The following is a 17140-nucleotide window of genomic DNA, read 5'->3' on the forward strand; positions in this document are numbered from 1 at the left end:
TCTATCCTTTTATCCTCTCCCCGAGGACGCGTATACCCCGGTAGACCTGTAAAAAGTGTCCCTTTTAACTTTTTTCACCCCCCTGTGATCGTTCACCCGTCAAGACAGGGTATTTGAAGAGCTTTGCGGCTTGTTGTGTGTCCTGAAAAAAATGTTTTGACACCGGGCAGACGTCACGCGTGGGGTTTCGGCTGCCCGGTCGTGCAGCCCCACGACGAAGACGTGATGATCGTGTGCAGCCTCCGCGGCGCATCTTCTCGTCGACTGCAGACGCGGAGCGGCAGCGGCAGCGCGCCTGCGCAGTGCATCCAGGGGCTCGGCGGCGTTCGGTGCTGAAGTGGGGCGGATGGAAGAAAAACAGAGACGATGGACGTTACACCGCAGGATTCCCATTTACAATGTCATTAAATAAGCGTCGGGACGCCCGCGTTTTCGCGACATTCGCCCTGGGACACTGACAACCCGGCGCAAAGGGGTAAGGCGATGAATATTTTGCGCTAATGCTCCACTCGGGCGGGCTAGCTTGACGTTAGCAACGGCGCTAGCCGCCGCTCGGCTGCCCGCCGCCTCCTCCCCTGCGAGAGATAGCGGAATCTCGGGCTCTCGGCTAAAGCTAGCTTGAAGAAAGTGGGTGGTGTTCTTGGGGGAAAATGTCGCTCGCTGTCACGGTCGGCGCCGTGAAGCTTGCTTCTCCGGGCTTCGTCGTCGTCGTCGTCGCCCTCCCCAACCCGCCAGCCGGGGAGGGGGATACCCTCTCTCCCCTTACCCGGACTGGCAGCGTCTCGCACAGCTGCCGGGAGAGGGAGGGAGGGGCGTGCAAAAGTCCCAGCAGCTAGCCAGCGCGGCTAGGGGGAGCAGGGTCCGACGCCGACTTCTTCTCTGGAGATATGCACAGGGCCGCTTCGCTAGATGCAACGCATACACCGTGCATGCACTGCCTTGCCAACTTTCCCATTTTTAATTTGATATTTTTTTAATTTTATTTTTCTTTGCACAGCGTAGACCGTATCCATCTCCCTTTTCCCTCATCCTCGAGGGAGCACAGCTGAGGGAGAGCCCACAGTTTCCCATGGGAGTTTAGTCAGAGGAGCCCAGGTTGGGTTACTACTACATCCTGGGAGACGCTTCGAGGCTTCCCATTCACCTTTTTTTCTCTCCTCCATTCATCCTGCGAGAAGGAGTCGATTTCACAGATGTGCGTTCTCCATGTGAACATTCGAGTGTCTTTTGAAAATCCATAAGCCTTTGGATCGCTGTTGTGAGTGGGGATTTAAAATGGCTAGCCTTCCTATGACATTGGTATACTTGTGACTCAGTTTGCAAAAACAGGTTGTGTTCTGGTTTAGTCGTTAGATCTCCGTCCCAGTGCTTCATCGTTTATCTGTCAACGATTCCAGCACATTGTGAATTTTCTAGATTATTGTTAAATGTCCTCAATTTATTCCACAAAGCATTTTTGCTCAAATGACTCCGGTTAACTTCCTCCAAGGGAAACAGCAGTTTTTTTCTTAACACAAAAGCCTCATCGTTGTTAACGACTATGCAAAATCACTCTTCATGGGCCTTAAATGTACAAGGGAAACTTTTATTTCCAAGCCAGTTTAAACTGGCACGAACTGATACCGATGTTCAGGCTTTAGCAGGATTTAGACTGTATGTTACGTGATAGAAGACAGATGGTAGCAACCTTTGATCCATTACATTTCTGATATAGTAAGAAATGTGCAACATGCCTGATAACTCCGGTTTCGCAGAGGTTAGGCTAGATAAAACTATGAAAAGTTCAAAAATGTCTGAGTAACTCCTTTTTTTCTCGCGCATACGCTTCTCCTCGCTGTCTTGTTGTTGCATATTTTAACCATGAAGTTTAAGCGTGCAAGTCGGCATGATGGTGTCTGTTACAAAGGCTAACATCAGGGCAACTCTCCAGAGCAGCCTGAGTGCCACCCGGGAGAGTTTCGCCTTTAGGCCCCTTGTCAATTCCCTCGTGGAACAAAATGCTGCAAATGGCATCTTGACTGTGATGAAGTGCCGGGTTGATGCATTGGTGATGGGTTAAATCATTTCTGTGATGTTGAATATCTGATGTAATGATGACAGTCCGCCTCAGTCACTTCCTGAATTTGGCTTATTTACTGATTGGACTTATTTCACCCTGACTTCTACTCCTGCAGCACAGTATATCCTAGAGGCTCATCGCAACAGAGTGCTGACTGTGATATTAGCAAGTGTCTGTCCAATTCAGCACTTAATTGTTTTGTCTAAAAAGTTTCTAGAGATATGGAGATTTTCCCTTGAAAAGCTATACCTGATCCAGAAGATCATTTTGACCAACAGGTTGTAAATGCAATCAAGAACTACTTACCTGTTCAAAGGCCACTGCGTGAATTTATCAGGATAACCTGAATCAAGTTTGATTGATATATTTGGACGAACATCATTGACGAACCCCAGTCAACCCCTGGATGGTGAGGGTCTTGGTTCACGCATTGCTTTTGCTGTTTCCTGCAGCCGTTCCACTCCGGTGTCGAGGTTCTCCTGCGATTTTAAACAACTATGCCTGAAACTGAGGAAATGGTTTGGATATAACTGCTATGCTATGCTATATAACTGCCTATAACTGCAATGCAATTATTCCTTTTTTTGACATTACTGAAATGCTCAGAAGAGCTCATTTTATGGCCTTAGAAGAGTAAGCCGTAGTTTGAGGCGTTTATCTGAGCCCAAGTCCAGTACCAACGCTATTAGCACAACGATGGCAATGTTTATCTGTAGGTTAATCCTCTTTGCCGATTCAGATCAGCTGATTAGACTTTTTCTCAGATGGGGATGTAGGGGTATGCATTCAAACCAAACTGCTCGCTGATAATCACAGAGATCTATTTGAAAATGAGTTAACCAGAGAAAACGAGTTGCCTTCCGATGGGCAAGCAGGGGCCGAAACGCTAAATGATTCTATTTGAAAAGCCTCTAACAAGCGTAAAACATGCAATTTCACTGTGTCAACTGATTAGCACTCAAAGCGATTTATAGCATGGCCTCTCATTCAGTCAATCACGCTCCCTTTCACTCAGTGGCAGCAACCAAGCCATCAATGAGAGGTACTGGCATTAAGAGCAACTCGAGCTTAGGTTTGTTTTGTCCGTGCATTAGTAAGCTGTTGCCGATTGTCAGTATGATACGGGCTTCCCGAGCAGAGGCGCAGACAAGTGGACATGAAATCATTTTCCATTCGGTATCATTGAGACATCGTGTCCCCCAGCTGCGTCTCTCTTGATGACTGTATCCACCGATTTTCTCTCCTTAAAGGTCCTGGTTTTCGGTTTGGCAGGTTCGTAAGCTAAGTTCTGAGCTCTGTCTGCTGTTGATAGTCGATCTCAGCCCCGGTCGCATGGGATGTTCTTTTAGCCTCGTCCCATTCAGGAGATTAAACTGTTTGGATTTTATATAAACGGGGTTAACCGAAAAGGTAATATTTTGAGCTTGTGGCAAATGAAATGGCAGCATCCCTGTCGGCGGCCCCAAAGCCATATCAGCAAAAGCGACGATTAGAATATCAGATTGAACAGATTCGATTAGCAGGCCGACATCATCTAAAAAGATGTTCTTAAAAAGTTAATACCTCACCTAATGTAACACATACACATTACGCCGTGTCTGATCAAGATATGATTTATAATGTCGCCTCGACGTTTACATGGGTCTTTTCAAATCCGTTTTTGCCTGTTGACCTGCTTTATGATCGGTTGTTTTTTTCCCCCCATGTATGTTATATCTAATGAAATAGAAAATAAAAGTAGAATGAAAAGGAAAAATCTTGGGTAAGTATTTCAGATTATCAATCCCTTGAATACAACAAATTTTGTTACAGCGCATAGCACACTGATAATGGTCGTGAGAAATAAAAACACATCCCGCTCATGTCTTCTTCCATGTGCAGGCAGTCATTTAACAATAGAGCTGCCACCTGGTGGACTGGAGTTGGTCCAATGTTATTTACAGGCTAAAGACCGTTCGACTCAGTTAAATGCCATATCTGGAGTCTGGGAGTCATTATTTCGGTCAGCTATCTGGCTTCATATCAAACAGATTTTAAAAAGTACTGTGGTAAAAAGTTTTTATGTTTATTTTGTTGTTTTACTTTGAAGATGGCCTTATTAGATACATTTTATAGTTCTTTTCCACTTCACCTTAATAGAAATGATGTGGCTCAAACAGATTCTTTCATTGATTTTTATGGTTTGAACTGAATCAGATAGACCTCTTATCTCGTCAGTCGTCTCATCATTGTTCATATTATCAATATTGCGTTACGTATAAGTCAATGAGTGAATTGTTGCCTCCCCAGTGTGGGTGGGGCTGTATCAGCTGCATGTTCTTTGTGTGTATCGACCTCTGCATTTGCTTAAAAATCTCAATGTAAATGCAAACAATGCCAGATTAAAGTCTTAAAAACACGTGACACTGGCCATGCATTTATTCCCGTCAGGATTTGCAGCAATTGCAGTCATAATATATTAAAGTTATAATGTTCTGAAACTCAGGTCTGCCCGGTCTGTAACCCGTTTTGTCTGGTAAATGTTTACACAGAATTGAGGCTCAGAGAGATTTAAAAATGATGCGAATCATTTCGAGTCACAAGACACCATGCCCGCTTAACATCGATGAAATTTCGGACCGAGCTGTTAAGTCGGCTCTCTCCGAACTCATCACAGGAACGCCAAGCGAGGGATCATCTTCTTGTAAGAATAGTCGTCTTTTTGGAGACAGGACAATCTAGAGAATCCAGTGAAGGGTGTATTGTGTTCTGGAGACTTGTGGTTGCTAAGAACCTTATCAAAGATTCAGAAGTTCCCCTTGATTTCTCTGTGTACCAGTTTGAAAGATAAATTACTGCACATTTGATTCTGCTTGATGAATGAGTCGATTGCCTTGTGGTTTTGAATGTAAAGCCTGTTTGTCTTCTTGTTTTTCAGATGCCATTCTTTCAAGTCCTTAAATGACCCATTCACTGAGACCCAAGGAAGCCTCGGAGGCGCTGGTGTGAGAAACAGGGGAGCGAGCGAAATTCGGAAACGAGAGGAAGCGTTTACACTTCGACTCAGCTTCGATAGCCCTCTCCATGCTCGTCGGTCAGGGATGGTGAAATCAGTAACCCCGCTTCCCTGCGCTAAAAACAACATCCTGGCCTCGCCCTTCACCCCCAGCAAGCCAAACAGCCAGTCCATTTTCCAGAAAGACGCTCAGAAGATCCACCAGTCCACAAGTCCGTTAACCAGCCTGCAATCGTCCAGCAACCTCTTACCTCACGCCATGACTGCTCTTTCTGACCTGTTTTTAGAAAATCACTAATTCATGGTAAGTTCGACCCTTTTCCTCTTGTGCTTATGATCACTTGTTGTTAGATGACTCACTAGCAAAGACGGTAATATGTCCCCAGAGTCACACATGCAGTCACTTGGTATTTAAGGCATCCAATATTATGCGTCTAACTGATGTTGCAATCACAAATACATTTTTGGGTTCAGGCTCATCAATAAGTCCTATTATAATCAGTCACTACTGCAAATCACTGCTGCTTCGGTTTTCATTGGGCAGCCTTTTACATCCCCCCAGACACACTGACTGTACAAGTCACTTAACTGAATTCCTCCAATTCATGGCAGCAAGTTGAAGATTGTAAATAAATAGATATCATTTATCATTTAATTAAATGTGGTATCTTGGAAAAATGGCTGAGTCACAATTAAAATCATGAAATAGCGGCCCCTGTTTGGTTGCTATAAAGTTTATTGTTTTGCTGATAGACATGTTCTGCCTTGATTCTTTTTTAAATGTGAAAAAGTTATTTGAATGTTTACCAAAATAACTTTTGTGTTTTCAGTCCAATGGCCTTTACATTCGTCACATATTTGCATATCACACAGGCTGTCGCTTCACCTGCCTTACGTCATCACCATAGTATAAACGGTATTGTAGTATATGCAAATACAGTATGTTCACACAGAAAAGAAGCATCAAGACAGAGGTGACAAGTTTTTGGAGCCCTTATTTTCAGTTGGATTTCCAAGATTCATCTTGGTTTAATCTTTTTTTTCAGGTGAGAGCTCATTCTTGTTTTTCTGCTTTCCAGAAATACAGATACTGCATCCGTTGCTTCATATTTAACAGCCATTTCTAAAATTAAGGTTTAATTCCCCATTTTGTAAGCGCAGTTGAAGTGGGCTCTTTGTTCGTCATTATCGCCTCCATCTGGTAGCAAAATGAGTGTATTGTTGTCTGTTTCGACATGACACTCTCTTTTTAGCGGGTGTTTGTCTGGTTTCCTGATCTGCGAAATCTTGGATGATCTGTGAGAAAGGTGGTACGATTTTCACGCAACTGCACAGCGGGATCAGGTTTTTACTCAGAGGTGTGTTTCGCTTGTACTGAGCAATTGAATGTTTGGTTTCTTGTCTTCGAGGGAGACAGAAAATTGTTGTAACAGTAATATCTTTGGCATAAAATGTGCCATAAAATTGATAAACCAGCCTCAGTGGAAGAAATAATAGTTTTTAGCTCTCAAAATAGTACTAAAACGTAGGATATGCATTCATTTGTAATTTGACATGGCATAATGAACCAACTGTCTCATTTGAAACTATTCAATTACCAGCATTGGCATTGCTTTTGAGATGGAAGACCAATCTGGCTGTCTAGCTTAACTTAAAAACAGCTGTCCAGAATGAACTATCACCATAACTAGATGGCCATATAAATCTTTGTAAAATGGGTATTTGGAAGTTCGTGGTCACAAGATGTAAGCAACTTTAATCTGTACTGCGTTTGAGCCAGGGCTGCTATTGTTGCTAACTTCAAGCTTACCACCCGCAAGACAGTGCATAGCTTTAGGTCTTAAATGGTGTATTCTCTCACTAATCTTATATGTCTGCATCTGCGTAAATGTCCACGCTACGCAGGCACAACATCTCAGGCTTCCTGTCTCTCCGATACAGTAGCAGAAACCCTGGTTTTGTCTCCACTGTTTGTGTTTGGGTTGTTTTTTTTTTCCCAGGCTTAGTAAGCATTGCCTATATGTTAGGCTGCTTTGAGTAGCAAACCAACAACAAAGTACCTCCATGTTTCCAGAATCCCACCCACAGGTTGGTGTTGTTCTCTCAGGTGATGTCCCTTACCAGTTGGCCGATAGCCATCAGTTCAGGATTTTAATGAAAGGTAGACAAATAGCTCGGAAACAACTTTCTGGCAGAGGTTGTCGTGTGTATAGAGCACAAGCATCGACCTTCTTAGTAGGGTTACGTTACTTAAGTGCTCAAGTCATGTTCAAACTCTGTTTGCAGTCTCGTCTGCTAGCAGATTTTGCATCATCTTCCCGGAGAAGCCATTTCTCGCATGTGAAATATTCCCAAACTTTTCCTTCTCAAAATAGTACAGCCGCCGCTCTCACAACTACTTTGTGGTCTGCAACATGAAAGTGTTGCTGTCGTTGTATACAAATGTCGGAAGTTATTGTGTTCATTGTTTCAAATAGAGGAAGCTAACCGGGGTTTCGTAAAGGGTTTTGATTTTGACCCAGGTCCTTGACCGAGGCTCTGTCGAAAATAAGGGAGAGCTTTTTTTGTCATGTTCTTCCAAAGGTTGTACAAAAGATGCTCCATATCTTTAAACATGAGCCTCCGTCAACAAAGGGAAGAAAAAAAGTTTGTGCAAGTCTATGTTTGCGATAGCAACACTATGCTTATCCCTGAGAGTGCTCGCTGAATTGTACAGACTACTAAGTGTCTGTCAAAGCAGAGTGAAAGACTTGGCTAATGGCCAGGAAGCTTTGTGCCATACAAGGCAGGAAACCCTCGCCGTGCTACTTGACTGCGCTCTCTTTCAATTAGCTCATCTTCTATTCTCTCACACACCCCTACACACCTCCACTAATAAATTATATTGCTGGTGAGGTATGAGTAAAACGGATACTTAACATGAGCCTTCCCTTTTTGTTATTCATTTAAAAGGTGCTTAACGTCAGCTGTATTTATGTTGTGTGTGTGTGTGTGTGCGTCTGTGTGTCCGTGTGTGTCCATTGTAAAGCCCCGGAGTGTGAGCGGAGTGGAGATGAGAAAAAGGCAGGCGGCGCACATCGAGGCCCCACCCCAGGTCCCCGGACAGCCCCGGCCCAACACCTGCTGCCTCTGCTGGTGCGGCTGTTGCAAGTGTCTCTGGTGAGAACAAACTAATATACCGTACTTTTCCCTCAACAATCAGATATTGACCATTTTTGACTGGGGCTGCGTTTCCCACGGCACTGTATATTCTGGTACGTACATGCAAAGCTGCGTGTGATGGGGTAGTCTCGAACATGTCGGAGGAGGGACCCACCACGTCAGGCTGGCAGAACCTTTGCCTTGCAAGATAACCGCCCTGCACTGATGCTTGTCAGATACTAAGAAGTGCGTAAAACAGATTTATGGGAGTACACTGGATATTTTGCACCGCCGCCATTTCCGTGTATTAGTAAACAGTTCTGGTTTACTTGTTGTCAACAATACTCAAGCCTCATGACATTAAGTGTATGTGAAAAATTTTGGCCCCGGTATTGAATTAAGTAGATTTAAGTATGCCTGGTGGAAGCCAACCGAGAAACACAAAGTGATAGTCTGCAGAACATTCGCAGTCAGTGTCCCTGAAGTACCAGAACTGTGTCAATGAATAGATAAATAAAGCAACAAACTCCAAAATGACAGGATCATTTATTATCTAAAAGTGATTAAAATTTCAATGAAGAAGTATGGGACTAACCAAAGTGTCTCGGACTCCCCCTGCCCCGCAGAAGGAGAGTAAGTGGTGTCACACAGGGGACGCACACTGTCTGTGATGTCACTATGACTGGGCATTGCACAAATGTAATATAATGTACCATACACCGCCGTTCGCTCCAGTCCAGTCCTGCATCCACATCCTCTTCTTCCTCTTTGTTTTTGTAACATGTTCAGTATCTTGTTTGATTTAGTTTTTGTGAAAATATAATGGCCATCCCTGGAAACCGTGACACATGGGTACATTGTGTAGTCCTCTTAAGGTATCGCCGGAGCATGGAACCCTCAGATCTGACTAGCATCATGTTGGGGCTGATTTGTAAGACTACATAAAATAAACCTGCATGTACTGTGTAGCCTGACATCCACCTCCTCGACAGCGTTAATGTCCTTGCCTGCCTTTAGCATAATGGCAAGCCTCACACACCAGTGCCTCTTCCTTAACATCTGCACTCTGAATTTCCACACCGTTTTCATCTTCTAGTTTGAGCTCTCGCTGGGTACTTCGGTCATTTCAGTTAATATGACATTTTTTTTAAATATCAAAAATCTCAAACTCAACAAACTCCCATGAGAAGAACGATGACTCAGCATTTAAGACCCAGCGCCAGCTAGTGTTTGAGCTTTGCAATTATGGCTCAACACACCCGACTGCTCCACAGAGGTATAAATGCATCAGCGATGCATTTATACGGTGCGTTGTGCGATCAAATGCAAAGCTTAGACACCACACCCTGTTCTGTCTGGCTTAAGCTGTGTTCCTAGATCTGCTTGTAGTTGCAGGCTAACCGTGCAGGACTTGTCACAACCTGACAACCCAAAGCCTCATTGTATTGACTCTTTAGCCAATGAGGACGTCAAGTACGGCCAGATGCGGCACGGATTGATTAAGACAGACGCTTCTGGATAATGATGCGAATTTTTTCGCCGTTGCCAAACTACTGAATTTCAAGAACAGCTTAGAGGTATTTCAGATAAGGTAAAGAAAAAAAAAAAAAAGTGTCTCCGACAAACTAACAGTGTGTATCATAAAATGATGTTGCCGAAATGTATTTATTTGGTGTTGTGCAGAAATCCCTAATGCAATTTCTCAATCCCCCCCGCTCCACCAAAACCAGAGGAATGAATACCACCTTATCTACCAATTTCCTTCCATGTTCAACTGAGAAGTGTTTTTTTTTTTTTTCCCCATTGAGATTAATAGGGCTACCAACCCTGACATTACATCCAGGGGCTACTCCCCAGTATGACTGGAAGCTCCTGTGAGTATGGAGTCCATGTGAGACACACCAGTCTTTGACCGTTACAGGAAGGGATGTTATTACCCCGCTACTCACTGCGGAGGGCTTCAATGTGTTTCTTTGTTTATAATCTGATTTTATATTCAGTGTTTTTCCAATGCAAACTCTTGACTGCCGTTTGTTCTTTGTTTTAATTATTTCTGAAATATTCTCCAATGCGAGAAAATGAAGATATGCCCGTTACCCAGCACTGGAGAATGTGATGCATGATAATGGGACATCTATTGAGAAAATACTAATATAGGGGTCGAGATATATATTATTTTAATCTTTGGAGAGCCTGACTTCTTAGTTAATCTCGGGTATTTACCTTCTGGCTCCAGTTCCATGTTAACATACGGATATGAGAGCGGGTTCAACCTTTCCTCCCCACTCTCCAAAATGAAGGGCAACCACACATTTACCTAAATGTCATCCCACTCATTTAAGGTTGTGTGAAATTTTCACAGCAACACGGAGTACATAGCTCTTTTCCTTACCTTTTCAAGTCAGTCTAAAAAAATCAGCTGTGTGCTTTTAAAGGCCGCTGCGAAATCTGGCAGGAGTTTGTCTGAGAGTCAGTCGGGAAAATACCAGGTGTGGCTCGAGGGTTGTTATATTTGAGTATTATACTATCGATCCACTGGAATTTGGGGATTTTGTATTAAAAGGCCTAAGGTTCCAAAAATTATATTTGATATAGATGGGGTCATACTTAACCCAGCTGGCACAACACAACTGCCTTACAGTACAACCACTACATTAACAGACCGCACTGTAGGTAAGAATCTCGCACAAAGACTCAGCACATCGAGAATACCCCTGAGCAAGGCAACAACAAAAAAAAAAGAGGCTGCGCCGCCTCTCCTGTGGGCCAGCTTTGGCTGCACCCTTGCCAGGAGAGAGCAGTGAATGAAACATTGTTTCCAGGCAGTGAATGGTGAATGCGCCGCCTCTGCCACACCACTTCATCTGAAGTGGTGGCAGCTTTAAGACGAGGCCAGCAGTGAGTGCTCAGCTGTGTGTTCCTCCATCACCGGAGTCACGTCTCTGGACACTTGCATTCATGCGTCGTCGCTCGACGTTTATACGTTTTAACGCCGATGCCCAGAGGATAGTTTGCACATGCATTAAACACTGGAATCTTCACTAGACTTAAATGTAAATATTATAAAATAGAATAGAACTTTATTAATCCCAAAGGAAATTCTTCTGCTGGAAGGCAATGTCTCATTATGTGAATTGAAGTGGTTTGATATCTAGGTGGGATTAACAAGACTCGTGGAGGTGTTGAAGTTAGTGGAGTTGCACTGCCGCATTACAAGCTTTTATGTATTTATTTTATACACCCTCTCTTTTCCGTTTTTAGGGCTGCTATCAAGCTCCATCACCCTTCCCCCCCTCCTCACCCACTATCATCATACAATACCCTTCTATTTTCATCAACACATCACATGCAAAACAGCTGTGAAGAACAGTCTGTGTATTTAGTGGTATTGTGAGGGCGCCCAGGGGCTGCGGCTTGCTTACCCCATTACTGCAGCACAATGGGGACTTTGACAAGAGACAGCGAGAGGAAGGAAAGATCCTCCTTGGCGGGACAAAAATAGACGGCTCAGTGTGTGTTGTATTGTGGACACGGCAAGTGTGACCGGGCTGCGATAGACATAGAGGCTACCATGTGTGTTTAGAGTGCCCACATGAAGGCCTTAACTGGAGCTTTATTGTTAACTGACTTTGAATATGTGACGATGTTTACTGTAGATTATTTTCCTCGGTCGAAGGGTCGCCATATTCCCTAACTTGATCTGTCCCGCAGCCATTGGTCTTATTTTCTACCAAACAGCCTGATCAAGGATTATGCACATTTTCAAACGTGTTTAAGGCTGTTTTTGGGGTTTCTTTTTTGGGCCATTGCAGTTCTCCTCAAAGCAGCTGGAGTCTCTGATATTGTTAGAGGAAAAAAATAAGCAGCAGAGAAGTGACATTTGGGTAGCCCTACTTTCAAGTATCTCCCAGGTCCCCACAGTCGGCAGAACTCCAATACAGAAAGGGTATATATTACCTTGGATCGGTTTCTAAAAACCAGGGTAATGAAGATTTTTGTCCGTAACCCATGAACCCTGTAGAAAACGACTTTTTCTATTTGACCCGCCTTCGTGGAACTCTGGCAGGGTATCAGTGTAATTGAAGAACTGGCTTCGACCACATTCAACACAATCATAGTTGTGGGAAGTCTTCGAACAAGGGTACGTGGCAGGCTAAAACTAAATAACTCAATGCAAAGCATTGGATTCAGTGCAGATTCAGATGTTTCTGATGGCAGATTGTGTTCTCAGAAAGGTGGTCCTGGGTGTTTCCTCTCCTCCGCTCCCCATGTCAGACCTGCCCTTTATGAGATAAACGTATGTGTTCTGCTCAGCAGCCTCAAAACTTTGGAAATTTGAACTTGGCTTGAATTTGGTAGCTGTGACATCTCTTCCCAACATGATCAACTGTTTTTGCAAAAAAAATTAAAAAAAAGCCAATATCACCACATCTTAAAACAACCTTAATGGCGTCAATAATTTTCCTGTTTCAATCCAGGAATGAAGACAGAATCGGGAGAAGCGAGACGCAGACGTGCACCAAGATGGACAGTATTGAAGCTGCAGATGAACAGTACGTCCAACCCGCCTCCGCGTGCGAACGGTCGCATCACCGTGGGGTCGCGTGACAAACATGCCATTCATTTCTGGGTGTCCGTCCCTTAGACACCCCAGCCTAGAGGAGGCGCTGTCGTGGGCGCGGAGCTTCGAGATGATGCTGCGCTCGCTGGAGGGTCGGAAGATCTTCCGCGAGTTCCTGCGATCGGAGTACAGCGAGGACAACCTGCTCTTCTGGCTGGCGTGCGAGGAGCTAAAAAAAGAAACCAATCCCTCGGTGGTGGACGAGAACGCCAGGATCATATACGAAGATTACGTGTCCATATTGTCGCCGAAAGAGGTACAGGCTACGCCCGGAAATATCCAAATGTCCCACAGAATTAACAGCTGTCTAAAAAGAATGTCTAAAACTTTCACTTAAATTGCAGCTACTGTCATAACCTCTGTTTGTATGTGTGTTTGTGTGTGTGTGTGTGTGGGGCATCCATCGCTGTAGTCCTAGCTTGAATTCTCAGATGTTCTAACTGCTACTGATAATTTCGACCGCATTCAAAGTTTGTCCACAACAAAGTTTCTGTTTCCTGAATATCATCTACCTCAGGAGTAGCGAGGAAATGTCAAGCAACTGGAATTTGAGTCAGCAGATGCTTTCTTTTGCTCTCCATATGTCCTGGAAAGGATTCCGACCATTGTATCTGCTGTCCTCCAAAAATCTTAGAAAGGGCCGCTCTTTTACCAACTCGTCAAGTAGCTGTCTTTTGAAAACAACACCATCTCGATCGCGTCTTTATGCAAAAATTAGATTGTAAAGAGTGACGTAAAAATGATTTCCCGGTGGAGGCGGTGTCAAAGGGATCCGTCTCGGCCCTCTGTCAGGAAGTTCAACAGGAATGTTCCACCGGTCACCGTCACAGTTGTACCGCTGTGCTTTTTTTTTTGTTTTTTATACAATTTCACTGTAAAACAGAATGCACGGTTGAGGAAGTCTAAACTTACCCGGAAAAGGTAAGTTGTTTTTTTTTTTTTTTTTTTTTTTAAGGAAGTCCATTTGTTTTTGTTACCCCAGGTTAGTTTGGACTCACGGGTCAGAGAAGGAATAAACCAGAGTCTGGCGGAGCCCAGCAACCTGATGTACGAGGAGGCCCAGCTCCAGATCTACACCCTGATGCACCGCGACTCCTTCCCCCGTTTCCTCAACTCCTCTGTTTACAGAGACCTCCTTGCCAGCAGGAGGCGCACCTGCCTCGACACCTAGAGCCCTCACAAACCCCCGCCAACCCCCCCCTCCCTCCCGCCCCACCGGTCGCTCCTCATCGCCATCCAACAGCAACAAGACTACTAGTTAAACTTCATATACTACTATGGTGCCAGAAGTCCGGTTTGGAAAATCTCTCCCTCTTTCTTGATTTGGAAAAAGACTGAATGACACCTGAGATACCTGGTTGTTTTACTTTTTCTTTTTCCTTTTTTTTTTTTTTTATTTATTTATACTTTTGAAGCAATTTATATCCAGTTGTCCATTGGAGCCAGGTCAGCCTTTGCTGGTTGGTTATCGGTCAATTCAAGGCCATCGATGCTGGCCAGTGATTATTTTGCTAGCAGTTTGTGATGTGTGTTTTGGTTGATTGGCCGACCCACGTGTCAGCTGAATCGATGGCCAGCTGTGGGTTCAATTCTGACAAGGACTCCTCAGACGATGGGAACAGGAGAGAGAGAGAGAGAGAGAGAGAGAACAGAAAGGACAAGCCAACTATTCCTGTACTGTAATATTTAAACCTCATGCTTTCTCCTCACATTGCTTTCTTTCACTTTTTTTTTTTTGTTTTTTAACTTTCTCCGAATCCCTCCCCCATTCTTGGCGCGCGCATTGTTGAATTTTGTGTCTTGTTCTTAATCTCCATATCATTATAGTCCAACCGTGACACCCGGTCGATGGTGACCGGTGTCCGTGTCCGTTCAACCAGGTGAACCACTGGCTCTGCATGCAACTCTCTCTCTCTATAGTAGCTTGACGATGTAAGCCGGGGACTGCAACCTTTATTTTATTTCAAATGAATTCAGGCAGGGAACCTGTCTCTCTTGTTTGGCTCTCTATGTCCAGTGAAGGGAAAACGTAGACTTCTGCCATTTTAAGCTTAACGCGGTCGTTTTATCGAGGAGATCCGATGCCTCTGCAACAAAGGCAGCAGCTGCAGCACCTACTTTTTCCATCCATCCGTCCGTCCGAGCACTTTCCTTCTATACGATTCTTTGACTGGGAGAAGTAAGGGCTAGAATTGTGGTTGGGCAGCTACACGAATTATTGTTACTCATGAACTTAAAAAAAAAAAATCTCTCCGCTGAGGAAAAGAAAAACACAATGCCTTTACATATAAGAAAAGTCAGCACAAGCGCTGCTGGAGTTTTTTTGTCTGGAAAGCAACCACAGTTTGTCCCAACGATCCCTACCTCCCATGTTTTTCTCTCTCCTCCTCTCCTCGCCCTTCTCCCTCCCACTCAGACCATCACAGCCTGACAAGCACAGGTGCCAGACGAAGGAGAAAAAAAAAACTGCTGCAGCAAATCAAAAAAATAAATAAATAAAAGAAGAAGAACTCATACGGACTCCAAATAGTTGCTACAGTTTTTGTTCGATTGTTGAATCCGTCTTACAGACAGCTGAGATCTGCCCGGAGAACACGAGAAGATGCAGCAGGCACTGATTTGATTGCAAGGGGATCTCTAGCCCCCTCCCCCCCCCCCCCCCCCAGCCTGTGTTTTCAAGGTGTTAGCTTTAGTTGCTGTCGGTAACAAGACGTGGATGTTGAATATCACGCTGCAGCGAAAGCGGGTGCCAAACACGATGTCTCAGATGCTGTGAATAGTTTTTTTTTTTTTTTTTTTTTTTTGTTTCAACTGGTTACCAGGCCACAGGAGTCGTTTCCGGCGCATGTCTTGTTTCGCCAGCAAATCGAGCTGGAAAACAGGGTCTGCTATTCCTTCAGTCAGGCACTGCCCATTCAAGACGTTTCATTTATTTAATTTTTTTTATTTTTTTTATTTGCTGGACTCGGTGAGGAGGGCTGGAACAATAACGCCAACACGCCACCACAACCAGTTGGTGAAGTGTTAGCACAGTCATGCTAACCTTTTTTTAAAACAAGGCAAACTGGGTTTCAGCATGCTCTAGGTAAGCAGTTAGCATGCTCGTGATAGCCGTGCTAATCTGCCTAACCACTGCCAGCCCTCGCACACTCTGGTTTGTTTTTTCTAATCTGACAGCATGCAATGATAATGGCTATGTGTCTGTATGGTACGGTTACACACTTAACTGAGATTTTTAGTTAAAAAAAAAAAACAACAAAAAAATGTTAAAGTGGGTCTTGCCAAATGTCCCGTTAACATTCTAGTATTTAAAAGGACATTTTGGGTTTTTTTGGTTTTGTTTTTTGTTTTTGTTTTTTGGATGATGTGAATATTTGAGCTTTGCTCCCAGCCTGTGGATATAAAGTCGAAAGTACACGAGTGGAGTATATACCGTTACTGTTTAATTAACAAGGCCTCCGAGGACACTCGTGGTGTCTCATGATGGGGTAGTGGACCTTTCAGATTGGCGGTTAGTCTGGTCTTACAAAGTGTCAACAGAGCAGTGCCGCTCTGCTCCCCACTGGCAACTGTAGGCATCGTCGCCTCTTTATTTAACTACCTGAAGTTCACGTGCCAAGTTTGGTGGAGTTTAAATTTTGAAGAGAACGCGGTGGGAAAATGCCAAACAGGCTCATTAAGTGCAATTGGATCTTGTCAGTGACGGGTGACCGGGGGTCCCTGCCGAACTCTTGGCCCTCTGTTAGATTGATTGTAGATCGCGAGGGGTGCGAGTCTTTCAACGCCGCCATTCCGTTATTCAAAGTTTTTGGCAGCCTCTGGTTTGTACATATTAGTTTTAATCGACAGAGAGAGTTGATATTTTACAAAAAGGAAATTCTTTTCACTTCGCTTGCATTGTTTAAAAAAAAAAAAAAATTGAGATTAAGCTGTCCGCCTGGAAGATTTTTCTGTTGCGGGGTTACGAAGTGAAACGAAGATGAGAGCCTTTTCACACCAATAATCATGTAAAAGTCGTGTCGGTTTTGTTACTTGTTGAAAAAAGAAATATACTATATTTAACCTTTTTGGCAATACACTACTCACTTGCAAACAACACTAATATCCATAAAGGGCTTGATTGATATTGGTTAGCTGCTTTAATAAAGAGCTGTGCATGCATGCGCCCAGTCGATCAGAAGCAGACGAATACAACCTAATTAACCGGTTTTGATACTGGAGGATCAACGTTCACACTTATTTCTTGGAGCCGTTTATTTTTATTTTTTGTTTTCCAGGAAAGAGCATTTTAGATGTTGCACTAGGACAACTTTTTGACCCAGTT

The 17140-nt window shown here is 44.0% G+C and overlaps 1 protein-coding gene across 1 annotated transcript; it reads left to right on the forward strand.

The window, feature by feature from the left end:
• Window positions 1–337: 337 nt before the first annotated feature.
• Window positions 338–15472, forward strand: rgs17 (regulator of G protein signaling 17). Its single transcript, XM_086172349.1, has 6 exons — window positions 338–475; window positions 4977–5358; window positions 8083–8213; window positions 12674–12748; window positions 12841–13072; window positions 13799–15472. The coding sequence occupies exons 2-6, from the start codon at window positions 5356–5358 to the stop codon at window positions 13985–13987; spliced, it is 630 nt and encodes a 209-aa protein (XP_086028475.1). The 5' UTR covers window positions 338–475; window positions 4977–5355; the 3' UTR covers window positions 13988–15472.
• Window positions 15473–17140: the final 1668 nt, after the last annotated feature.

Source organism: Fistularia commersonii, chromosome 2, assembly GCF_037954325.1.
Source record: "Fistularia commersonii isolate RoL2024-O1a breed Wild chromosome 2, RoL_Fcom_v1.0, whole genome shotgun sequence".
Classification (NCBI taxonomy): domain Eukaryota; kingdom Metazoa; phylum Chordata; class Actinopteri; order Syngnathiformes; family Fistulariidae; genus Fistularia; species Fistularia commersonii.